General features: G+C 41.0%; 2 protein-coding genes and 1 long non-coding RNA gene across 3 annotated transcripts; all 3 read left to right on the plus strand.

Annotated features, from left to right (window-relative positions):
* Positions 1–2,982: 2,982 nt before the first annotated feature.
* Positions 2,983–5,921, plus strand: LOC115662707 (receptor-like protein 6). The gene has a single exon (XM_056317380.1). The coding sequence runs from the start codon at positions 2,991–2,993 to the stop codon at positions 5,913–5,915; it is 2,925 nt and encodes a 974-aa protein (XP_056173355.1). The 5' UTR covers positions 2,983–2,990; the 3' UTR covers positions 5,916–5,921.
* A 5,759-nt stretch (positions 5,922–11,680) lies between these two features.
* On the plus strand, positions 11,681–13,887 carry LOC115662706 (pentatricopeptide repeat-containing protein At4g18840-like). The gene has a single exon (XM_030584813.2). It carries the CDS (start codon positions 11,921–11,923, stop codon positions 13,847–13,849), a length of 1,929 nt encoding a protein of 642 aa, XP_030440673.1. The 5' UTR covers positions 11,681–11,920; the 3' UTR covers positions 13,850–13,887.
* Positions 13,888–21,517: 7,630 nt separating this feature from the next.
* LOC130139773 (uncharacterized) lies at positions 21,518–22,680 on the plus strand. Its single transcript, XR_008817878.1, has 3 exons — positions 21,518–21,622; positions 21,913–21,983; positions 22,505–22,680. It is a non-coding gene; the product is annotated as an uncharacterized LOC130139773 (long non-coding RNA).
* The last annotated feature ends 2,670 nt before the right edge of the window (positions 22,681–25,350 follow it).

The following is a 25,350-nucleotide window of genomic DNA, read 5'->3' on the forward strand; positions in this document are numbered from 1 at the left end:
CAAAAACACTCAAAACCCATTAATTACCAACCCATCCAAACATGCTAAAAAGAGTTTGCGAGGTGGGCAATTTGGTCATTTTAATGTAGGGCTTTGTTTAGAGCTATATGAAAAGCATTTGCGAAAATAGAGGTATGTAAATATTCATTGGGTAAAAAATGAAGTATGTATTTAACGCTTTCCCCAATGACGAACCAATATTAGACCAACTGACCAATTTTTGTTAACTTAAATTAGGCACTAATTTTGAATTATCAATTCTCATTTGAGTACCTAGCTATAGAAGCCTATACAGCCGGTATTAATGAATGAATACGCCGTGGAATAGATCCCTTAAGGATCAACACTAGACATTCCATTCTCCTGCTCTAAATTTTTTTTGAGCTTGGAGGTGAATAGTTGATCTTGGAGTTGTACCTATCATCACACTTGTTTGCCATAGTAAATAGGGTTTAAAGATTCAAAGTTATCTTATGTGAAAAAATTCATAAATGACTGTCATCTTCATAATAGATTGTCCGAATTTGTGTACTAGATGTTTATGACCAGAGTCACGCATATTTTTTAAATGAAAAATACCTCTATAAACTTGACTAATATGCCTTCCGAGAAAAGCGGAGAAGATTTGCACGTTGTGCATACGTTGTAGAAGAATTGACATGACATTGCAAGACAAAATCACCATCAAAATCCAACTAATTAGCACCAATTTGTCAATGCCCATTTGGAACGTAAAAGCTCCTCCACTGTCCTATATGCATTCGGCCAAGGAAGATATTCCATGGCCCTAAGAATTTTCCACGCTCAAGTAACCCCACATAGACAATCAAGAAAGTGAAATTCGTGACCCCAATAATGTCATCTCATATTCGTGCACAGCTGTCTTTTCTTTTGCCTTTCTGCGAGGTAATTGTATAATATTTCACAAGCATTTTATAGGACTTAAAGATAATTTATCACTTTATCTTAAATTCCACAATAATCCAACTTTAAGAAAAATTAATCTCAAGTGTTCTTGTTTCATACATGTTTAGACGTGATCCAAATATATATACTGGAGGCCTTCACATTGCTATGGGTTGTTGATTAGGTAGACCTTCTTCATAAGGGAACACTCCGTCTAAAGTCTATTTCCTTCTGTGACTAATTAAATCTTTTACTTCTTTATTTATAAATCAACAAAGAAAATCTGCAAGGTTGCGTTGTCAAAAATATATACATACATATATATATATATATATATATATGTGTGTGTGTGTGTGTGTGTGTGTGTGTGTGTGTGTGTGTGTGTGTGTTTAGAAGAAAATGAAAATGAAAATGAAAATAATTTTATCCAAACTCCACTTGATTTGAAATTGAGTTCTCAAAAAAAGGTAAGATTAATAAAATTATTTTTTATCTAAACGGTACAATCTCTTTAGTTCAATGAAATATATTTTACTAAAAATGAAAATAATCTTATCTAAAAATCTTCTTAATTCGAAATTAACTTATTCAAATATAGATAATTAGGAAGTCCTTAAGCTCTAATTCATTTTAAGGGTTAATACCATGAAAAATCCCAAACTGGTACATTTCTGATAAATTTATCCTCAACTAATTTTTCTACAACCAAAAACCCTAAACTGGTACACCTATGATAAATTTCTCATCTGTTAGACTTGATTAATATATCTTTCAAGAAAAGCTAAAAAGGTTTTTGCATTGTGTATACGTAGAACAATTGATATGACATTGCAAGAAACAATCACCAGTAAAACCCAACTCATTAGCACCAATTTGTCAATCCAAGGAAGATATTCTATGACACTACAATTTTCTACACTTAAGTATCCCCACCGAGACCATCAAGAAAACCAAAGTTGTGACCCCAGAAAAGTCATTTCAAATTCGTGCACCGCTGTCATCGAGCAATTGTGCTCCAGCAAGAAACATTGAAATCAACCAGATCGAGTAGTTTCTTTTGCCTTTCTGCGAGGTAACCGTATAATATGTGACAAGCACTAAAATTTACTTAAAGATATTTTATCACTTTATCTTAAATTTCACAGTAATCTAACTTTTGAGAAATATTAATCTCAAGTACTCTTGTCTTATACATGTTAAGACGTGATCCAAAAATAAATGCTCTAGGCTTTCGCGTGGCTATGGGTTGTTATTAGGTTGCCCTTCTTCATGAGTAGAACGACTCAGATTAAAGTCTATTTCCTTTTATGACTAATTAAAATATTTAATTCTTGATTAGAAAATCAAAAAGAAAATCCGCAAGGTTGCGTTGTCAAAAACAAATATGATTAGAAGAAAATGACAATGAAAATTTTCTTACCTAAACTCCACTTAATTTAAAATGGAGTTACAAAAAAATAGGATTGATACAAGTTTTATTATCTAAATGGCATAATTTCTCTAGTTCAATGAAATATCTTTTACTAAGAACGAAATAGAAATAAAAATAGTCTTAAAAAAAACTCCACTTAATTCGAAATCAATTTATAACAAATAGATAAGGGGGAAGTCCATTAGCTTTAATTTATTATAAAATTTAGATTGTAATAAGGAGATATGATATCAAGTTCTAATTTATAGGCTGTGATTTGTATGTCCAATTCGACAAGTGTTTTTGTTGCTATTTTCTACACTCGACGGTTGACAACCCAAATAAAATCCATGTGAAAAAGTATAGACACTAGATATGAATTAATCGGATACTTCATTCATCCAAGGCGATGCAAGTTGCCCCCAGCAAGCACGGCATACTTCTGGTAGTAAGTCGGGGAAAAAATCAAAAATATTCCCTAACCCGCAAGGCAAGTAGAAGTCGTCTTGTCGGAGATGATGGGAGGAGAAGAAGTTGGAAGGCTATGTGAGCCCACCGATAGACCTTTCAGAGAAGACTTGTGTCGATAATCTGGCTTATTAGAAGACTGAACTTAGTATAAGTTAAAGCACTCTCTCCCTCCACTTAACTCACTCTCATGTTACGCTGCGAAATGGGGTGGAATCAAATCCTTGGTCTCCTCTGTTTCCTTTTTTTAGTACATTCCTCCCTTCCCTTTGCCTTGCCCCTTTGCCCTCCTGACCAGCGTGATGCCTTGCTCCTTTTTAAAAATTCCTTCGTGCTTGATAGCATGGCGTCCCACTTTAGTTGTGACGAGGCTTTGAATTATCCTGTCACATCTTATCCAAAGACAAACTTATGGAACAAGAGCCTTGACTGCTGTTCATGGGACGGTGTCACTTGCGACAACGTCACCGGTAACGTTATCGGTCTCGATCTTGCTTGCAGTTGGCTTCATGGCAGTCTTCATTCCAATAGCTCCCTCCTTCTCCTTCAACATCTTCGAAGCCTCGACCTTTCCGGTAATGACTTTGCTGGCTCACAAATTTCGCCTAATCTAACTGCATTTACAAAGTTGACTCATCTTAATCTCTCTCGTTCACACTTTTTTGGTACCATTCCTAGTGAAATCTCTCGCCTCTCTAAACTTGTGTCGCTTGATCTCTCTGACAATTATGATGTTACAAACTCATTCTCTTTTCTTGTATTGGAAAATTCCATCTTCACAATGATTGTTCATAATCTAACAGAAGTGAAAAAGCTTGTTCTTGATGAAGTGGACATGTCCATGGTTTCACCAATCTCCCTTGCAAATTTGTCTTCTTCTTTGACACATTTAACAGTTTCTGCTTGTTCCTTAGCGGGAATATTTCCTGAAACTGTTTTTCGATTGCCTAGCCTTATTGTTCTTAATGTACATTCCAATCTCGACTTGTCCGGGATTCTTCCCAAATACAATTGGACTAGTCCTCTTGTGTACTTGTCTCTCGACTTTACAAGCTTTTCAGGAGAAATACCCGATTCAATTGGTAACGTGAAGAGATTAACAGTTTTGGGTCTTAGTGGTTGCAGATTCACGGGACGCATCCCCTCGTCAATGTGGAATCTCGAGCAACTCCGAGTTCTATATCTAGCCGGGAATAACTTTAATGGGGTTGTAGAGTTTGAAATATTTACAAAGTTCAAAAATCTCCAAATGCTAAATGTTTCTCTAGAACTAAATCTAACCTACAATACACTAAAGTATACATTCCCGAAGCTCGAAGTGTTGGGGTTGCCTTTTTGCAACTTGACAAAATTCCCCTATTTCTTGAGTTTGTTAAAAAGATTAACCAACTTAGACCTATCTTCCAATAGGATTAGTGGGGAGATCCCCTCTTGGATTTGCCAGTTGAGTTCACTCCAGCAGCTAAGTTTGTATAATAACAGTCTCTTTGGGAATATACCATCATGTTTTGGTAATATGACCAATCTCTTTAATCTACGGTTGAGCACCAATAAATTACAAGGGGAATTACCTCGCTCTCTAGTCAAATGTGTGAAATTATTGGCACTAGGTCTCAATGACAATGAGTTCAGTGATATATTCCCTTATTGGCTAGAAGCACCACAACTACATTACCTTTATTTGCAAGCCAATAGATTTCATGGTAGTATCAACCTCACTGCCTTTGGACTCTCCTTTCCTGCTCTTGAAGTTTTGTTAATTTCTGACAACAATTTTACCGGACAGTGGCCCAAAGAGGTTTTCTCAAACACCTCATTGGCTGTAATAGATATGTCCAACAACAAGTTTGAAGGGCCAATTCCACTTCCATCTCCCGTCACACATGTTTATTGCATTGCAAGCAATAATATAACAGGAAGGATCCCTTCTTTGATATGCAATGCTACCAAGCTCGAGATCCTCGACTTGTCTAATAACTGCTTAACAGGTAGCTTGCCTCGGTGCTTAACAAGTTTTAGCACCAATTTGTCAATTTTGAAGTTGCGAATGAATCACCTTGGGGGCACAATTCCTGAATCATTTTCTTGGAGAAATAGTTTGACGACTCTCGACTTGAGTCAAAATCAAATTGAAGGCACATTGCCACGGTCCCTTGTCAAATGTAAATATTTGGAAATTCTGGATCTTGATAACAATCATATAGAGGATACATTCCCGAGATGGTTGGGAGAACTCCCAGAACTAAAAGTTCTCATTTTGAGGTCCAACAAATTTAAGGGTCTTTTCAATATTCCTAGGGGTGCTCACCTGTTTGTCAAGTTACACATTTTGGACCTCTCCAACAACCACTTTGGCGGTCCTTTACCAATCAACTTGATAATGAACCTAAAGGCCATGATGGATGGCGAAAGTGGGCAAGACAAATCTTTGTATATGGAACAGTATTTCAGATGGTTGTCTTATGAAACTCGAGTGTCTGTGATGATGAAAGGGCGAGAGATTGAGCTAATGAAGATTGGGACTGCCTTTACAATCCTCGACTTGTCACACAATTCTTTTCAAGGAGACATTCCCGGAGTCTTTGGACATCTTCACTTTCTTCTAGGACTCAACCTTTCACACAACCACCTTATAGGTTCCATTCCTCCAACTTTTGGAAACTTGACTAATCTTGAATGGCTCGATCTATCTTCAAACAAGTTTAGTGGGGGAATTCCTAGAGAACTAGGAGATTTGGCATTCCTTGGGTACTTAAACCTCTCGAAGAACCAACTCACCGGCCGAATCCCGCAAGACAAGCAATTGAGCACATTTTCAAGTGATTCATTTAGAGGAAATCCGGGCTTATGTGGATCTCCATTGCCGAAAGCATGCCCTGGTGATGCTCAACCTCCTCCGTCATCGTCCTCGTCAACTTTTGACCACGATGGGCAGGGGAGTTGGTTCAAAAAGAACGCAGTGTGGATCGGTTATGCAGTTGGAATCTCAATTGGGATTTCCATAGCATACATTGCATTTGAAACGGGAAGACCCAAATGTCTCACTCGAGGTGTGAGAAAGATGGAGAGAAGAGCAGCTAGGTGGATGGAGAAGCCAAAGCAGAAGGCCGTGAAGTTTCATGGACAATGAAATTGTTTGAGGAGTTGTCTTTTAAATGTGGAATGTAAATTCAGTGAATAAACAGGTCACTAGACCAACTTCAAAAATGTCATTTCCCTTATAAGGCTTGTTTCTGATGACTTCTTTTCTTGTTTCTTGGCGCAATTGTTTATCAATTGAATTGAGAAGATGAGTAATGAGATCCATCAATCACACAACTTAAAAAAAAGAGAGCCAAGAAACAAAAATGAAGCAAAATAACCTCTACACATATCTATTCCAGCTTCCCGTGTGCGTAGCGTTTATTTGTCCGCGAAGAATCAGAAGTGAATATTGACTTTAACCCATTCAGCCAAAGCCGTTAATAAATTAATTTGCCGTGAAATTATGTCCAGAAGAATCGACACTAAAATCTTTGAAGTTGCAGGTCAATAGTAGATAGGGCACGGAAGCCACTATATATCGTCTTTGATAGAGAACATTGGTCAAAGTGAAACAGAAAATGTTTAGTGAGATACTCAAAGTATCTTCAAACTCCAAATAATTCTACTAAAAAATAATAAAAGAGAGTGCCCTCCCCAATAATTTACTACCCACATCCAAAGTACTTATCTACCATAAGGTTATGGACATTGCCATGCATGTTTTTATTAATGGTCACATTCAGCCTAGAGATTGTCTCATAGATAAAAGATGCTACCATAGCTTATAAGAACATCGAACAGACTTCCCCACCGTGTTATGGGCAGAATTGAATGATAATGGAAGGAATTCACCTGCGAAGTCCAAGTTATTAGATCAGCTGGCCAATTCCCATTTCACATCGATGCCTTGAAGACATCTCCAGCGTCTCTTGTGGATTGAGTCAAGGAAAAAAATCTCTATGGCACAAGAATTGGCACCCCAAAAAATTTCCAATCAAGTAATCTGATTTATGACTACAGTAACAAAAAGACTCTGAATCCGTAACAGTGTGTTTTGTACTTGCTATTCTCCTTTACCTGTTAGTTTTATATCCTTTCTTCTCGTTTACGTGTCTTCTTTTGTTGGTTGAAGTATTTAGACACATCCACTGCTCTCATTTTATGATGGTGTTAGAGTGAAATTTCTCGAACCTAATCCCCTTTCACCCATTTACTGATTGTGTTTCTTTATACACGATCACAAATTTCATCTGTCAATTCCTCGATGCGAATTGGGAAACGCTTCAGAATCGGTCATTTTACCGATATTCATGTGCGGAGCTTTACAAAAGAATCAGGGAACGACAAAAAGAAACTCCTTGTTCTCGAAGAACTCTGCAATAAGGACTCGACCCATGCTGATTTCTTGGAGGGTCTCTTAAAATTTTGCAATCATGCTTATGCATTTCTCTCCTTCAGCTCGATTTATGCCAAGCGCACACACCACGGGGGGGCGGAATGTCTTGTAAATCTGTATCTTAAGCCTTAATTTCCTTACAGAACACACTTGTTGTTGATTCTTCCTGAATTATCTTTAGCTTTTCATTTGTCTACTCTTATCTAAGGTTTAAAGACTTGTACAAATAAATATCCTTTTCTTCTTTCTTCTTATTTTATCTTCTTTCCTTCTTAGTAACTAATCTTATGACTATTTGATCATGCTAACTCATGTCCAAAATTCAAACACCTAAGATAAACTTTTGGTAAGGTGCGAAACCACATATGGAATAGATCGTAGTATTCATACTTTCCAAAAAGATCGTATTTCACTTTCTTGCTAAAAAATTTAATGATCATTTAAATCTGAAAAGTTATGGAAATATATATTTTTGTGTCACATTTATATGATGAAAGTTTGAAATGCTTAAGTTTAAATAAAGTCAATGTACATGTGCCGCAATATTTGAACAAAATAAAAAGTAAAAATGCAAAAGTCATTCCAGATGTATCCTAACTTGATCTTCTGCTTTGTTCGACTTGCAAAGTTTACATGGGCTTTCATCTTATGCTAGGCACTTCAAAAATATTCCATATTCTAGCGAGCACAACAAACACACGGGACTTTAGCTAAAATTGAAGAAAGCGGGTTATGAATGGGTGGATATAGAGGGTCTAGCTAATCTTACTCGTTGACCATGATTTTTTTTCATTGACCATGATTTGATCATGCTAACACATTATGTCCAAAACTGTATCAGTTGAAATTTCCTTTAACCTTTGAAATTGACTTGAGTCCTTTAAAACTCAAACACATATATTGCGAATCAACTTGGCCTTCCTGACATCGGAATGCCGATCCCCCAATCCCTCCACCAGAAAGAGCCGCCTCTAGTCCCGATTGATATTGGCCAAATCCGGGTCAACGGACGCCGCACGGTTGCAAGAGCCATGCATCTGTACATAACTGATTTCGGGCTCCCTGCCGACCACCAGGACACGCGCTCTCGGAAGAGATTGCGGTACCCCTGAACGAAAGCGGTTCAACCCCGGGTCTCCGAGCGTTGTTGGACGACATGATGACCTTGGAACTTGTGGGCAGGGGAATTATGGCACAGGATCCGGGACTGAAAGGGCAATCTTTGATCTGTTGGGGGAGCTTTTAGCAGAGTCTGCAGCCGCTCGGACGCAGGACAAGCATGTCTTCCATACAGAGGCATCGGCGAGTGGTCGGAAAGGAGCAAGTCAGGTCCTCTTTTGTCGCTCCGCCATGCCGTCTTATGGTCCTAGCTAATCCTATTGACTGTCCCTACTGTTCTACTTCTAAGTTGCTTTGATCCACGCATGCTTATGAACGAATTACGAATAAAGCTTGTTTTGCCTATCCTGGTTACGCGATTACATATCTTGCATAGATTAAGCCACGTTATCACTTCACCAAGGGATTCTAATCGGGGACGTGATAGTCTTAAAGATTTTCGTTTCATTTATTCTCCTTATTTTTAGGATATTCTTTGTCACGTGAATTTAGTCCTCGTTTGGATTACGCCAGCTTCAAAAGGATACGACTCTTGTAGATCGCAAAAGCGTCTTGAATTCATGTGAGATTGGGCTTTGTGATGGTCTTGTGGATTTAGTTTCTTTTTTTACTCTATTCCCATTGGTATGCCTGTTCCTGATAGACCAACATGCCCGGGTAGTCTTTCCAATTGGAATCGTGCAAGCCCACTTGTTCCTTCAGCAGTTTATCCTCCTGATCAGACCACCGCGCTTTCTTGGTGGCTATTTCTCAAATTGAACAGTTTCATAATTAGTAAAGATGAAAAAGGAAGCCGTATCGTGCCGGTGAACTTCCTCATTGCAGCATAGATCGTTGGGCAAAGAAAAAGGAAGGAGACTAAGTAACATAAATCCACCACGTCCGGATCTTCCCTGTATAGATGAGGAACTATGGACAGTCATGCTCCATCGCATGTTCCAAAACAATATACGATTTAAAGTCATCTCATGTGCTTTGGTATTCTATAACAAAAATGGCATCGACATGTTAAATTTGTAGGACAGTTTACATCTACCTTTGCGATCGGACTCTAAATATTTGTATATCAGTAACCAGAATCTTGAGTCAATATTACATCCATGAGCCTTGGGATACGAATGTGTATAATAATGCTCCTCCCACCTGGCCTAAAGTTTTATCAGTCTGGACGGTAAGAACTTCTCAAAGAACCCACTATGGTGAGAACCAGTAGCTGGAGATATCTATGGACCATAAAGATAACTCCGCATCGACATGTCTCGTTGACAATTGACTCCATTCCAAGCAACAGTTTCCATGTAGTAATTAAACCTATCAGCATGCAATTCACATAGCAGAGGCAGAAGATGCCCGACAGAAAAAAATTTCAGAACCAATCTATTTCTCATTCAGATGCTAAAAACTCCGTCCAGAAGAATCGAGGCGAGTATTCTAGCAGACTATATGCTCTGTGCTCACATGGAAGACTGCGGGAATCGGGGTTGGATGCATGATGCATCAGCCAGGGCGTCAAGTGCATAAGTCTGTGGCATCTCCTGCTCTTCTGGCTCTGACGGCACAGCTGCTATGGCATAATTCAAAGCCGCCGTAGTCGCTCATGGCCCCCGGTGGGCGAACCGCCTAACGCTGGATAAAAGTTTACACGGAGCCCATTTACGTGCGTGGGCTGGTATCCAGTTCCCTAGCCACCATCGGAGGCAATGGTAATTGATCAAGAAAGCCCATTTCGAGAGCCCAGCCTGGACGAACGACTCGGCCAGCCCTCGTCCCTCGGGAACGCTCGCTCGCTCGCTCGCTCGCCCGTGCGCACAGAGGTGGAAGGCGCGGAGCAAGCGAATCCGCTGCTCGACTCTGTTTCCGGATCGAGAGCTTCAAGTGTTAGAGTTTCCCGCTCGATCTACTTTTATCGGTGTGGTTCTTCATCGTTGACTCTTCTGTTTGCTCACGGGCTAAGAGTACATTCACTTTGAACAAAGGTACGCTCACTTCCTCTTTATGGTCTTCTTACACAAATAACGTACGGAGATATGATGTCGTTAATGTTTGGATACTCACATCGACTGAGTTTGGGTTGATGATCTGAACCTGAGTTTTTGGTTGTTTGTGACCACTCGGAATGAATCGTTGTTTTAGTTATCCATAAACACACCTTGGCTACAAACGCACACCACCTGTTCGATAAAATGTTTCCGAGATGTGATTGAGAGATAATCTCGATTTTGTTCAAACTGAAGGTATGTGTTGATGTGATTCGTGCGCGATAAGTAGATCTGTTAAAAATTAAGCCTGGTTTGGATGCACAATGAGGTAGCCGAGAGCCTTCCTGCTCCTTACGTTCTGGTTGTTTTATGCATTGTGTCTTCGATGTTGGACTGACTGCGACCACTGATGTGGGAAGGCTTGGTAGAGTCAACATCGTGCTTGATGATACTAGAGACAGATGTTCCTGGGTTTGATTTCTCTTACTGCTCTATGCATTGTATTCGCTTTTGTTACATCCCTGCGATATTGGGAGTTAGTTTCCGACGAACTGTGGCGGTCGACGGCGGAAGTTCGGTGATAAATATAGTTGGTTAACAATGAAGCTTATGCGTTCATGGCTTGAAGCTATGATGTGATACTTCTAATTTGAAGTTTCGAAATCCATGCTGTTGAACAAAATCTGGTGTGTTCTCGTTCTGTTAGAGGAAGACAGTGAATAGAGGCTTAGGAAAGAGCAAGAAACTTACTCAATAAAGAAAAAAATAACAAAAAGAAAGAAAGGAATTAGGAAATGGGCTTAAGTTTTTGTTTGCATATTTCCTTTTCAAGTAAATTATTACCTATTAATATAAAATCCGTATCCTGATGAGAGATGCATAAATAAGGGTGCATGCACTTGACATACCCTTAAGGCTGCGTTTGATCGACCAGATAAAAGTCAGGATAGGATATGTTTTATCCTATCCTGTGTTTGGTGGTGGTCAAGGATAGGATAAGGTCGAATATAGACCGGATATAGCCCGAATAAAAAAATCCGAGGGGGGGTGGGATAGACCTGGATAGGATTTCTAATGCCTATTTTTCCAGAAACCCTACGCTACACTCGCCGTCATCTTCATCCCCACACCTTGTGCGTTTTCACCAAAAAAATTTCTTGGCTTTTTTTCCTTCACCGACTCCTCCGGACCCGTGAATAGCCAAAAAAACAATTATCCTATCCGACTTTAAATCCGTAGTCCATCAAACAGGATATGATATAAAGAAATCCCAGGATTTCTTATCCTATCCTATCCAGTCCTATCCTGTTTAGAAATCCGGATAACCAAACGCAGCCTAAGATGCTGAATTAAGGTAGAAAGCTTTTGCAAAAATGGTCATGCATATAACGCATGTAGCATGCCTCATGGTGACATCGTATAATTAAAAAATAATTACATGTATTTTTTATTTTTTACTCAGGAAAGCGAGACAGGGAACTCTCTCTCTACCCCAGCCACTGCACTCTCGAGAGCATCGGTCAAGTGCATGACATTTTAGCATGATCTAAGCTTTGAAACTTAAGAAATCGGAAGCACAAAGCTTCCCGGAAAAACCAAACACAAGCCAGGAACGACATGTCCATTGCCCAGAAACTCACACCAAACACTAGATTCTCATCTCTATCTCTCGACAAATTCATCAAATCCCAGAAACACCTCTCCAAGCCCACACCGAGACTCTGGCTTCACGATGTCAAGCGACAAAATTTAATCACAAACGACGAAAAAGTTGAAGTTTTGACGTTAGCCCATCCGATTCTACGCAAATTGGAGTCGAGTAATAGCATCAGAGAATTCAACCAAGTCCATGCTCAGCTAGTTGTCACTCGCCTCTGTCAACACTCTCTTGCCACAAGCCAAGCCGTGAAGAAGCTCTGTTCTTTACGTGAAGTTGCTCATGCGGCTATGTTCTTCAAGTGTACCCAAGAGCCCGATGCTTTTCTGTGCAATATTATTATTAGAACTTATGTCAATATGAATGATGCGTGTAGTGCTGTGAGATTCTATTATGACGAGATGGTGCGGAATGATATTGCGCCAAATCACTATACGTTTCCCATTGTTGTGAAAGGGTTTGTGGTGATTGGGTCATTGACTGAAGGAGAGAAGGTTCATGTTAGGGTGTTAAAACTTGGGTTAGAGTCGGATTTATTCGTGAGGAATGCGTTAATTCACATGTATTCGGTTTTTCAAAAAGCCAAGAGTGCGCGCTTGGTGTTTGATGCAGGGACAATGTTGGATTTGGTTAGCTGGAATTCCATGATTGATGGTCATGTGAAGAATGGGGAAGTGGATGTTGCTCGCAAACTTTTCAATGAAATGACTGAAAGGGACGTCTTCAGTTGGAACTCAATGATTGCGGGTTATGTTGCACGAGGGGACATGGGCGAGGCACGATGGTTGTTTGATAGAATGCCGTTTAGGGACATCGTGTCGTGGAATTGTATGATTGATGGGTGTGCAAGGATTGGAAATGTGTCAGAGGCTCGCACCTTTTTTGATTCGATGCCTTTCCGAAATGTGGTTTCATGGAATACCTTGTTGGCTCTTTATGTACGTGTTAAAGGTTATACGGAGTGTTTGAGTTTGTTTGATAGTATGCTACAAGAGGAAGAGATTAAACCCAATAGGGCTACTCTTGTGAGTGTTTTATCTGCTTGTGCCAATACAGGGGACCTCAATACAGGTCACTTAGTTTATTCTTACATGAAGGATAACAACATTGAAGCTGATGTGCTGCTTTCGACTGCGCTATTGACAATGTATGCAAAATGTGGCACTATGGATTTAGCCAGGAAAGTGTTTGATCGGATGCGTGATAGAAGTGTTGTCTCGTGGAATGCCATGATCATGGGGTATGGAATACATGGGCATGGCGAGAAAGCCCTGGAAATGTTCTTGGAGATGGAGAAGAGAGGTCCAATGCCAAATGATGCTACCTTCGTCAACATATTATCTGCATGCACACATTCCGGAATGGTTGTGGAAGGTTGGTGGTGTTTCAACATGATGTCTCGGGTTTACAATATCCAACCTAAGGTGGAGCACTATGGTTGCATGGTCGATTTGCTTGCTCGGGCTGGGCTGGTGAAGGATTCAGGAGAGTTGATTAAAGAAGTACCTACAGAGGCAGGATCTTCACTATGGGGTGCTCTACTTTCCGCTTGTAGGACCCATTCTCACATCAAACTAGGAGAGATGGTGTCCAGACGTTTGATCGAGTTGGAACCAACAGATGTTGGGCCCTATGTGCTATTGTCAAACATGTATGCAGCCGAAGGTAATTGGGATGCTGTCGAGAATGTCAGGTTGATGATGAAGGCAAAGGGTTTGCAAAAGGAAGTTGGGTCCAGCCTCATTCAACTTGGAGGCGTCGAATCTACAGAGTCCGCAAGAGATGGCATACCCCATCAGAGAAGTATGATTTACTCAATGTTGAGTGAGATTCGTTCACAAATAAGAGTGTCCTGCAGAGACTCCAGAGTAGTGGAGGATCAAGAGTAGAGAGAGACTAAACCATATTGCTGGATTTTGTCGAAGATCCGTGTTCTGTAAATTATGCAGGATTGAAGGTGAAGACGTTTTGCAACAAAAAAAAAAATTGCTTCTATATGTATGCCTGTACAGCACATCTCCCAGTTAAAAGGAAATCGCAGCATGCGAATTCATGAGTACTCCCATCTTTGAGTTCTTGTCGATGCCTTTTAGAATGCATATACGTCTTATAATCATTCTGCCAAGGAATATCTGCCAAGGAATATGTTCTATGACATTAAGAATTTTCCACGCTCAAGACCCCACCAAGAAGACGATCAAGAAAACCAAATTTGTGACCCCAGTAATGTCCTCGAGCAATTGATCTCCAGCAAAATCCATGGAAATCAACCAGACCGTGTCTTTTCCTTTGCCTCTTTGCGAGGTTACCGTATTTGTGACGAGCACTTTATTAGACTTAAGATATTTTATCACTTTATCTTAAACTCCACAATAATCCAACTTCGAGAAAAATTAATCTCAAGTACTCTTCTATCATACATATCTAGACGTGATCCAAATATATATACTGGAGGCTTTCACAGTGCTATGTGTTGTTCATCAGGTAGCCTTTCTTCATGAGTATAATAACTCAGTTTAAAGTCCATTTACTTTTGTGACTAATTACATCTTTTAATTCTATATTTGAAAATCAAAAAAGAGAATGTGCAAGGTTGCGTTGTTATTGACACAAAAGAAAAGGTTGCGTTGTCAATAACAAATATGTTTAGAAGAAAATGAAAATAATTTTATCTAAACTCCACTTAATTTGAAATTGAATTTTTACAAAGAGATAAGATTGATACAATTTCTTTATCTAAATGGTATAATCTCTTAAGTTCAATCAAATATCTTTTCCTAAGAAAGAAATAAAAATGAAAATAATCTCATATAAAACTCCACCTAATTCGAAATCAACTCATGAAAAACAGAAAAGTGGAAAGCCCATAAACTTTGATTTATGTTAACATATAGATTGTAATAAGGAGATACGATCTCAAGTTCTAATTTACAGGCTGCATTTTGTATGTCCAATTCGACAAGTGTTTTTATAGTTATTTTCTAAACTGAACTTTCAACAACCCAAGTAAAAGACACGCAAAAAATTACAGAAACTAATATCAAATTAATGGGATACTTCAATCAACGCGATGCAAGTTGCCCCCTGCAAGCACGGCATACTTGTGGTAGTAATTAGGGGAAAAATACAAAAACATTCCCCAACCCACAAGGCAAGTAGAAGTCGTCTTATCAGAGATGATGGGAGGAGAGGAAGTTGGAAGGCTACGTGAGCCCACCGATAGACCTTTCAGAGAAGACCTGTGTTGATAACCTGGCTTATTAGAAGACTAAACTTAGTATAAGTTGAAGCACTCTCTCCCACCACTTGACTCACTCGCATGTTAAGCTGCAAAATGGAGTGGAATCAAATCCTTGACCTCCTCTGTTTCCTCTTTTTCTTACATTCCTCCCTTTCCTTTGCCTCGCCCCCTTTGCCCTCCTGATCAGCGCGATGCCTTGCTCCTCCTTAAAAATTCCTTCGTGCTTGATAGCATGGCGTCCCACTTTAGTTGTGACGAGGATTTGTATTACCCTGTCACATCTTATCCAAAGACAAACTCATGGAACAAGGGCCTTGACTGTTGCTCATGGGATGGTGTCACTTGCGATGGCGTCACTGGCAACATTTTTGGTCTCGATCTTACTTGCAGTTGGCTTCGAGGCACTCTTCATTCCAATAGCTCCCTCCTTCTCTTTCAACATCTTCGGAGCCTCAATCTTTCCGGTAATAATTTTGTTGGCTCACAAATTTCACCTAATCTAAGTGCATTTGCAAAGTTGACTCATCTAAATCTCTCTCATTCACACTTTCTTGGTACGCTATCCTAGTGAGATCTCTCACCTCTTCAAGCTTGTGTCACTTGATCTCTCTTACAATTATGATGTTACAAACTCATTCTCTTCTCTTGTATTGGAAAATACAATCTTCACGATGCTTCTTCAAAATCTAACAGTAGTGAGAGAGCTTGTTCTTGATGAAGTAAACATGTCCACGATTTCACCAATGTCATTTGCGAAATTGTCTTCTTCTTTGACACATTTAAGAGTTTCTGCTTGTTCCTTGGGGGGAATGTTTCTAGATATTGTTTTTTGATTACCTAGCCTTATTACTCTGTCTACGTTCCAATCCCAACATGTTCATGATTCTTCCCTGATCCAATTGGACTAGTCCTCTTGCGTACTTGTGTCTCGACGGTACAAGCTTTTCAGGAGTAATACCCGATTCAATTGGTAACATGAAGAGATTAACAATGTTAGGTCTTAGTGATTGCAGATTCACAGGACACATCCCTTCATCACTGTGGAATCTCAAGCAACTCCAAGTTCTGTATCTAGCCGGGAATAACTTTAGTGGGGTTGTAGGGTTTGAAATCTTTGCAAAGTTTAAAAATCTCTGAATACTTAATGTTTCTCTAGAACTAAATCTAACCTACAGTACACGTTCCCGAAGCTTGAAGTGTTGGGGTTGCCTTCTTACAACTTGAACAAGTTCCCCTATTTTTTGAATTCGTTAGAAATATTAACACACTTAGACCTCTCTTTTAATAGGATTAGTGGGGAGATCCCCAAGTGGTTTTGGGGGATAAGCCCTGATACATTGGAACTCTTAGATCTTTCTCATAGCCTTTTGGAGGGAGGTATACAACAATTGTATTGGAAGCGATTGCGGTATATTAACCTTTTGAACAACTCATTCCAAGGACCACTCCCCATCCCTCCACCTTCTACTTCTTACTTTGTTGCCGGCAACAATAATTTCACCAGTGAAATTACTAACTTTGGACTCTCCTTCCCTGCTCTTGAAGCATTTTATGTTTCCAACAACAATTTTACTGGATAGTGGTCTACCGAGGTTTTCTCAAATACCTCATTGGTTCTAATAGATTTGTCAAACAACAAGTTTAGAGGGCCAATTCCACTTCCACCTTCCGACTTTTTATTATTCCATTGCAAGTAATAAGATGACAGGAAGGATCTCTCCTTTGATATGCAATGCCACCAAGCTCGAGGTCATCGACTTGTCTAACAACAGCTTGACAGGTACCTTGCCTCAATGCTTTACAAATTTTAACACCAATCTATCAGTTTTGAACTTGCAAATGAATCACCTTGAGGGCACAATTCCTCAATCATTTTGTTGGAGAAATAGCTTGACGACTCTTGACTTGAGTCGAAATCATTTTGCAGGCACATTACCCGGTCCTTTGTCAACTGCAGATATATGGAAGTTCTGGATCTTGGTGACAATCAAATAGAGGATACGTTCCCAACATGGTTGGGAACACTCCCAGAATGTTTAAATTTGCATTTATTCTCCTTATTTTTAGGATATTCTCTGTCACATGAATTTAGTCCTCATTTCCAGTGCGGGAGCTATGCATGAAATTATATAAAAGTAAAAGGTTTGTCAACAATTTGTGGTGCGGTGCTGGAATTAAAATCGTTGGTAATTTTCATTTTACAATACATTATATCATGAAAAAGAAGATGTTAATCAGAGCCTCTTGGCAATGCTCTCTCGACGTCCGTGACGATCGCGGTTGCCTCCTCGCCCAATGGACTGCAGGGATCGAGGCATTACCCTCCTCCTCCACACAGCCCTCCCGCCAGCTCCTGTCATCACCCCTTGGTCCTCTTCGGCCGCCGCTCTCTTAGGAAACTGCCGATTCCACCATTCCCGGATGGCATCCGGCAACTGGTTGCTCAAGTACTGAGCAATGATCTCTTTCCAGCACTTGCCGTAACGTCTTCGACCCTCTATGATCAGCTCATCCTCCACCGGGACCAACACGCCCGGGAAGTCCTGCCAAGAGATTTTGCAATCTCTTCCCATTTGCAACCGTGCTACCTGACTTGTTCCGTCAGCAGCTCATCCTCCAAGTCAGATCACCGCACTTTCTTGGCTGCTGTTTCTGAAATTGAACAGTTTTATAATGGTAAAGGTGAAAAAAGAAGCTGTGCCGGGACCACGAACTTCCACATTGCAGCATGGATCGTTGGAGAAAGGAAGGAGACTAAGGCTCCGTTCGTTTGGCGGAAAATATTCTCCTTTTGGAAAATATTTTCCCGGAAGTCATTTTCCTGGAAAATGTTTTCCCGGAACATAATTTTCCGGTATTCGGCGACCAATATGAAAAAGTTTCGGAAAATATTTTTCGCCGGTGGTGGCGGCGGCGGCTGGCGACCGGGCGGCGGCGGCGGCGGCCGGAGACCGGCAGCGGCGGCGGCGGGCGGAGGCGGCGGGCGGAGACCGGGCGGCGGCCGGCGACAGCGGCGGCGGCGGGCGACCGGCGGCGGCGGAGGCGGGCGGCGGCGGGCGACCGGGCGGCGGCGGGCGACCGGCGGCGGCGGCGGAGGCGGCGGCGGGCGACGGCGGCGGCGGCGGGCGCGGCGGCGGCGGCGGCGGCGACCGTTGGCGGCGGCCGGCGACTGGAGGCGGTGGTGGCCGGCGACCTTAGTGAAGAAGAAGAAGAAGAAGCTCCGGAAAATGATTTCCGCTTTTGAAGAAGCGGAAGTCATTTTCCATAGACTTAGGCTATTTTGTGAAGGGGGGAAGGAAAATATTTTTCCACGGAAAACGTTTTCCGCCCCCCGAACACCGGAAAACCCGAAAAATATTTTCCGGAAGAATATTTTCCGCCAAACGAACGGAGCCTAAGTAACATAAATCTACCACGCCCTGATCTTCTCTGTATAGATGAGGAACAATGGACATACATTCTCCACCGCGAGTTACAAAACATCATACAATTTGTAGTCATCGCAAGTGCTCCGATGTTTGATTACAAAAAGGGCATCAAAATGTTAGATTGTATGACAGCCAACAGTATCTACCTTCACAACCCGACCGTGCATATTTGTATTGCAGTAGTTAGCAGAATCTGGAGTCAAGATTGCAACACTAAGCCTTAGGATACTAATGTATGAATGCTCCTCCCACCTGTCCTCAAGTCTCATCAGTCTAGACAAGAAGAACTACTCAAAGAACCCACTATGGTGAGAACCAGTAGCTAGAGATACCTATGGACCAAAAAGATAACTCAGCATCGACGTGCATCGTTGACAACTGACTCAATTCCAAGCAACAGTTCCCATGTAGTAATTTAAACCTGTCAGCATGCAATTCAGATAGCAGAGGCCGAAGATGCCCGAGAGAAAAAATTTCAGAAGCAATCTATTTCTCATTCAGATGCTAGAAACTCCATCCGGAAGAATCGAGGCAGGTATTCTAACAGACTCTATGCTCTGTGCTCACCTGGAAGACTGTGGGAATCGGGATTGGATGCATCGGCCAGGGCATCAAGTGTGTGCATCTGTGGCGTCTCCTGCTCTTCTGGCTCTGACGGCACAGCTGCTACGGCATAATTCAAAGCCGTAGCAGCTGCTGGGCTGGTGATGGATTTAGGAGAGTTGATTAAAGAAGTACCTACAGAGGCGGGATCTTCACTATGGGGTGCTCTGCTTTCTGCATGTAGGACTCATTCTCACATTGAACTAGGAGAGATGGTGGCCAGGCATTTGATCGAGCTGGAACCAACAGATGTTGGGCCCTATGTGCTATTGTCAAACATATATGCAGGCGAAGGTAATTGGGTTGCTGTCGAGAATGTCAGGATGATGATGAGGGCAAAGGGTTTGCAAAAGGAAGTTGGGTCCAGCCTCATTCAACTTGGAGGTGTCGAATCTACAGAGTCCGCAAAAGATGGCATACCCCATCAGAGAAGTATGATTTACTCGATGTTGAGTGAGATTGGTTCACAGATAAAAGTGTCCTGCAGAGACTCCAGAGCAGTAGAGGATCAAGAGTAGAGAGAGACTAAACCAAATTGCTGGATTTTGTCGAAGATCCGTGTTCTGTATATTATGCAGGATCGAAGGTGAAGACATTTTGCAAAATTATATTTCTTGCTTCTATATGTATGCCTGTACAGCGCATCTCCCAGTTAAAAGGAAATCGCAGTATGCGAATTCATTCCCCTTAGAAAGCAAGCGCGCGCATATTATACATCTACTGCAAGTTAATCTTCTTCTGTTCTTTCATGGAGAAGATGGTACACAAAAGGGGTTAAGACCAGAGTGAAGAAAAAGTGGGTGATGGTGACATCGATGGATCGCTGCAAAAGTAGGCACATAAGAAGGTTGACTTGTGGCATTGAGATCTGCACTCGTCGCTCGAATGGTCTGACTTTGGTTCAGACAGAAGCCATGCAATGAGAGATCTGATTCTCGATCTCAGCGAACAAAGGTCAATGCAAATGCTTGTTAGGCCCAGAATATGTTTAGGGCTGTATTTCGCTTCACTCCAAAATAGGAAACAGATAGACATGACGCGGTGAGAAGTAGCAGATCTCCCCTTTGATTCTGTCTCTCTTTTTTTTTTTTTTTGCTGTTTTTCTGCAGTTGACTTTTTTGTGCAAAAAAGGGTGCCCAAAGTAGAGGTGGCCACGGGCCGGTTTTGGCCAGGAACCGGACCGGAACCGGCCCGGTCAAACCCGGGCCCGGCCCGTTGACCGGGCCCGCGGTTCGGAACCGGAACTGGCCCGTGGCATACGGGCCCGGTTCCGGTTCCAGAAAAATTTGAACCGGCCCGGAACCGCCGGTTCTGCGAAAAAAAAAAATTTAAAAAAAAAAAAAAAAAACTGCAGCCTGCAGGTGCAGGCAGGCTTCAGCACAGCCTGCATTGCAGGCCATGCTGCAGCAGCAGCAGCCATGGCCTCCGCGGCCGGCCATGGCCGGGCCGGCGCTGAAGGTCGCCGGCGTCGGGCGAGGGGGCCCTCGCCGGCGCCGGGCGAGGGCGGCCCTCGCTGGGGCCGGGCGAGGCCGGCCTCGCCTAACGCCGGCGAGGCTCGGCCTCGCCCGCAACCAGCGAGGCTCTACCTCGCCGGCGTCGGGCGAGGCCGGCCCTCGCCGACGCCGGCAAGGCTCGGCCTCGCTCGCAACGGCGAGGCTCGACCTCGCCGGCGTCGGGCGAGGCCAGCCTCGCCCGGGCTGGGCGAGGCCGGCCTCGCCCGAGGCCGGCGACCTCCGCGCCGGCCCCGGCTATGGCCGGCCGCGAAGGAAGAAAAAAAAAAGAAAAGGAAAAGGAAAAGAAAAAAAACAGAAAAAAAAAATCGAAACCGGCCCGGAACCGGTTTCGGTTCACACTTGGCCACGAACCGGAACCGGTCGGTTCCGAACCGTGGCCACCTCTAGCCCAAAGACTGTAAACATTGCACCAAAGTTAGGCCTTTGGACACTACCGGCAAGAAAGTGATAGATGCATGTATATAATTATAAAATGAAAGTGCATAGTAACTGGTCTGAGCTTCACATGCGCCGCAACCTATTTTTCGATAACTGGTCCACAAAATATTTCTCACTTGTTTTCTCTATATTCGATTTTACCACTCACCCCTCTAGAAGTGGAAAATCTGGAGTAAAGCAATGAACGGCATAACAGGATCGCGAAATGACACCAAGCAGTTGCAACCACCGAGAACCGTTGCGCTTCTGTAGTGGCGCTACGCTCCCTCAGGATCCAAGTCTGTCAAGCAGCCAAGCGATCTGGTGCTTGCTGAGAATGTGCGCGTTGCGGCCGTTTCCAAAACCAAGCCAGTCTATCTGATTTGCGAAGTCTACAATGTGGGTCACCATTGTTTGGGCGAAAATTACGTCCAAGAGATCGTCAAGAAAGCTCCTCAGGTCACTCTCCCTCTGAACATTTATGTGCTGGAAGTTTTTTTGCGATTGCGATTTGTGTTTGTGAGGGTGATGCGAGCTGTTAACTAGTATATCTGCACATTAGTGTGTCTTAACCAGTTATGTTTGCTCAAAATCTTTGTTGAGATTGCCGTTTGTGTTCCTAATGTTGATTTGAGCTCTTAATTGGTTCATTAGATTCAACTCATGTGTTTGAGGAGGTCCGTTAGCTTGGTTAGAGTGAAACGTGGGATTGTGCTTTGAATCTGAATGCGGCGTGCTTCTTTGTGCAGCAGCTACCTGAGGACACCGATCGGCATTTGGTAGGGCATTTTGCAGAGCAACGAAGCCAAAACGCTTCTCTGTATGATATATAGTTCCTTATTACTATTCTGTTTAAAAGTTTAATGAAGGCATTTTGCGACTTCCTCTCGTTAAATGCATCCGTTGCCTATGTGGAAATGATGGATAGCTTGTGTTTTAAAGTAAGTATATCAAGCCTTTTGCGCATTTTTTCCTGTCCCCAATCAAATATACTGCGTGACTATAGTAATAGTTTGATTATTGCGACTTAGCTTGGAAACAAGTCTTCAAGCGTCACACGTAGATGCAGAGTGGGTGCATGGGCTGAGAGTCTGAGACTGGACGATTAGTTCTCCTTCTTTACTTGTTTTAGTTCATTGGCTGAGCATGAAGCTGGCTACTCTTCACTCTGAGATGTCTGCTAAACTTTTTTACGTTAGCTGTCACAATTGTCGCTTATGGGGAACGCAAATGATTTGGTGATCGCTTACGGAGTCTCCTTCTTAAATTTGCCTGACTTGTTCCGACATTATTTCATTTTTATCACAATATGACACATGAGATTCTTATGTGTACATTCAGCTGCAGATCCAAATTTGGCGATGGTAAGGACTCCCATCCGTCTTTGCAGAAATTAGAAGCTCTTGCCCTTCCATAGCCGTTAATTATTAGCTAGACAAACTCACCACGTAACTCTATCAGCGTACTATTTGTTTTATTCTATTTAAATTAATCGCATTTTATTTGATTTCACTTAATACTTTGGGAGAATACTAACTGTCATAAGGAAGATATCATGCCAAAAAAAAAAAAGCATTTAGTAAGCGAATGAAAGAATTCATGAGCGCAGCATACCCTTTTGTTTATGATATGTCTTTTGAATTTTACGGGATTTGTGAAATGAACTTCTCCCCTAATATTTTAGACAATAGTCTACAAATAAGAATCAATGAACTTTGTCAATAGAAAATGATATTCCGGAGCAACGTGCAAACGCATTCCAGAAGGAACGGGCTAGATTTTGCCGAATGCATTGCGATGAGAGAATAACTCTCCATTTTGGGTAAACTGGAAATTTCAGTTTCACCCAACCTTATGTCATAAGCAAAAGCCTCAGGGTTAACTCAACAATCTCCCTCTATATATAAAAGAACCGAAATGAAACTCATATAATATATGGTTATATAGAGTGCAATTGTAACCGATTGGTGCTAATTTATGGTGCTTTGTTGAGATGGAGTCGGCTCACATATACTAAATACATGTAAGAAATTTTGGCAGAATTCTTATCTCTGGACAAATCAAAATAGAATGAATGCGTGCCACGTGGCCGTGCAATCACAAAGCCGTCCTCTTCAAAGATTTTAGACAATTGATCAAGAATAAGCCATCTACATATCAAATCATTTTTGCTACAGATGTTTGTGACTTCTTATTCTCTGTAGGTAACTATATTGCTGTATTGCTATATTTATCGTCAGAGTGTTAAGTTTCTCTTTATTGTGTCACTCTTGACAAAGAAGTGAGTTGCTCTTCTGGTGGAATCAATGTAATTTGGAAGTCAATCCCATAGAGATATGTCTGAATAATCTATGTATTAACGATTTTGAAGATAGCAAAATTCGCCAAAAATAATCAATCTAATAAATTCGAAGGAGTTAGCTCAAGCGGGATGTAAGCAAACAATATATACGCTGAACTTCATGTAAACGTATTAATTTCTAAGTATGAATCCTTTATGGAAAGTTTTTGTTTCTCATGGATTATCTCGTCCGAAAAAATCCAAATTGCAATTGTTTTTCTTTTCTTTGTAAAGTTTTTAAGTCACTTATTTTGAAAAAAGAAAGAGGTTTCAAGGTCATGAGACTAATTTGCACCTCGCATCAATTATGATTGTGTCCTATTAACGAAAATGTCATTTTCTTTTCAAAAATGCCCATCCCCAATCCCAAATTCACACACCCACCAAAAACACTCAAAACCCATTAATTACCAACCCATCCAAACATGCTAAAAAGAGATTGCAAGGTGGGCAATTTGGTCTTTTTAATGTAGGGCTTTGTTTAGAGCTATATAAAAAGCATTTGCCAAAATAGAGGTATGTAAATATTCATTGGGTAAAAAATGAAGTATGTATTTAATGCTTTCCCCAATGACGAACCACTATTAGAGCAACTCACCAACTTTTGTTAACTTAAATTATCCACTAGTTTTGAATTATCAATTCTCATTTGAGTACTTGGTTACAGAAGCCCTTACAGCCGGTATTAATGAATGAATACGCCGTGGAATAGATCCCTTAAGGATCAACACTAGACATTCCATTCTCCTGCTCTAAATTTTTTTTGAGCTTGCAGGTGAATAGGAGATCTTGGACTTGTACCTATCATCACATTCGTTTGCCATAGTAAATAGGGTTTAAAGATTCAAAGTTATCTTATGTGAAAAAAATTCCTAAATGACTGTCCTCTTCATAATAGATTGTCCGAATTTGTGTACTAGATGGTGATGACCAGAGTTACGCATATCTTTCAAATAAAAAATGCCTCCATAAACTTGACTAATATGCCTTCCGAGAAAAGCGGAGAAGATTTGCACGTCGTGTATACGTTGTAGAACAATTGACATGACATTGCAAGACAAAATCACCATTAAAATCCAACTAATTAGCACCAATTTGTCAATGCCCACTTGAAACGTAAAAACTCCTCCACTGTCCTATATGCATTCAGCCAAGGAAGATATTCCATGGGCCTAAGAATTTTCCACGCTCAAGTAACCCCACATAGACAATCGAGAAAGTGAAATTCGTGACCCCAGTAATGTCATCTCATATTCGTGCACCGCTGTCTTTTCTTTTGCCTTTCTGCGAGGTAATTGTATAATATTTCACAAGCATTTTATAAGACTTAAAAGATAATGTATCACTTTATCTTAAATTCCACAATAATCCAACTTTGAGAAAAACTAATCTCAAGTGCTCTTGTATCATACATGTTTAGACGTGATCCAAATATATATACTGGAGGCCTTCAGCCTTTCTTCATGAGGGAACACGCCGTCTAAAGTCTATTTCCTTCTGTGACTAATTAAATCTTTTACTTCTATATTTGAAAATCAACAAAGAAAATCTGCAAGGTTGCGTTGTCAAAATATATACATATATATATATATATATATATATATGTTTAGAAGAAAATGAAAATGAAAATAATTTTATCCAAACTCCACTTAATTTGAAATTGGGTTCTTACAAAAAGATAAGATTAATAAAATTATTTTTTATCTAAACGGTATAATCTCTTTAGTTCAATGAAATATTTTTCACTAAAAATGAAAATAATCTTATCTAAAAATCTTCTTAATTCGAAATTAACTTATTCAAATATAGATAATTAGGAAGTCCTTAAGCTCTAATTCATTTTAAG

Source organism: Syzygium oleosum, unplaced genomic scaffold (assembly GCF_021117445.2).
Source record: "Syzygium oleosum isolate NSW1041296 unplaced genomic scaffold, Sole_v2.1 Sole_v2.13, whole genome shotgun sequence".
In the NCBI taxonomy this organism is placed as follows: Eukaryota; Viridiplantae; Streptophyta; class Magnoliopsida; order Myrtales; family Myrtaceae; genus Syzygium; species Syzygium oleosum.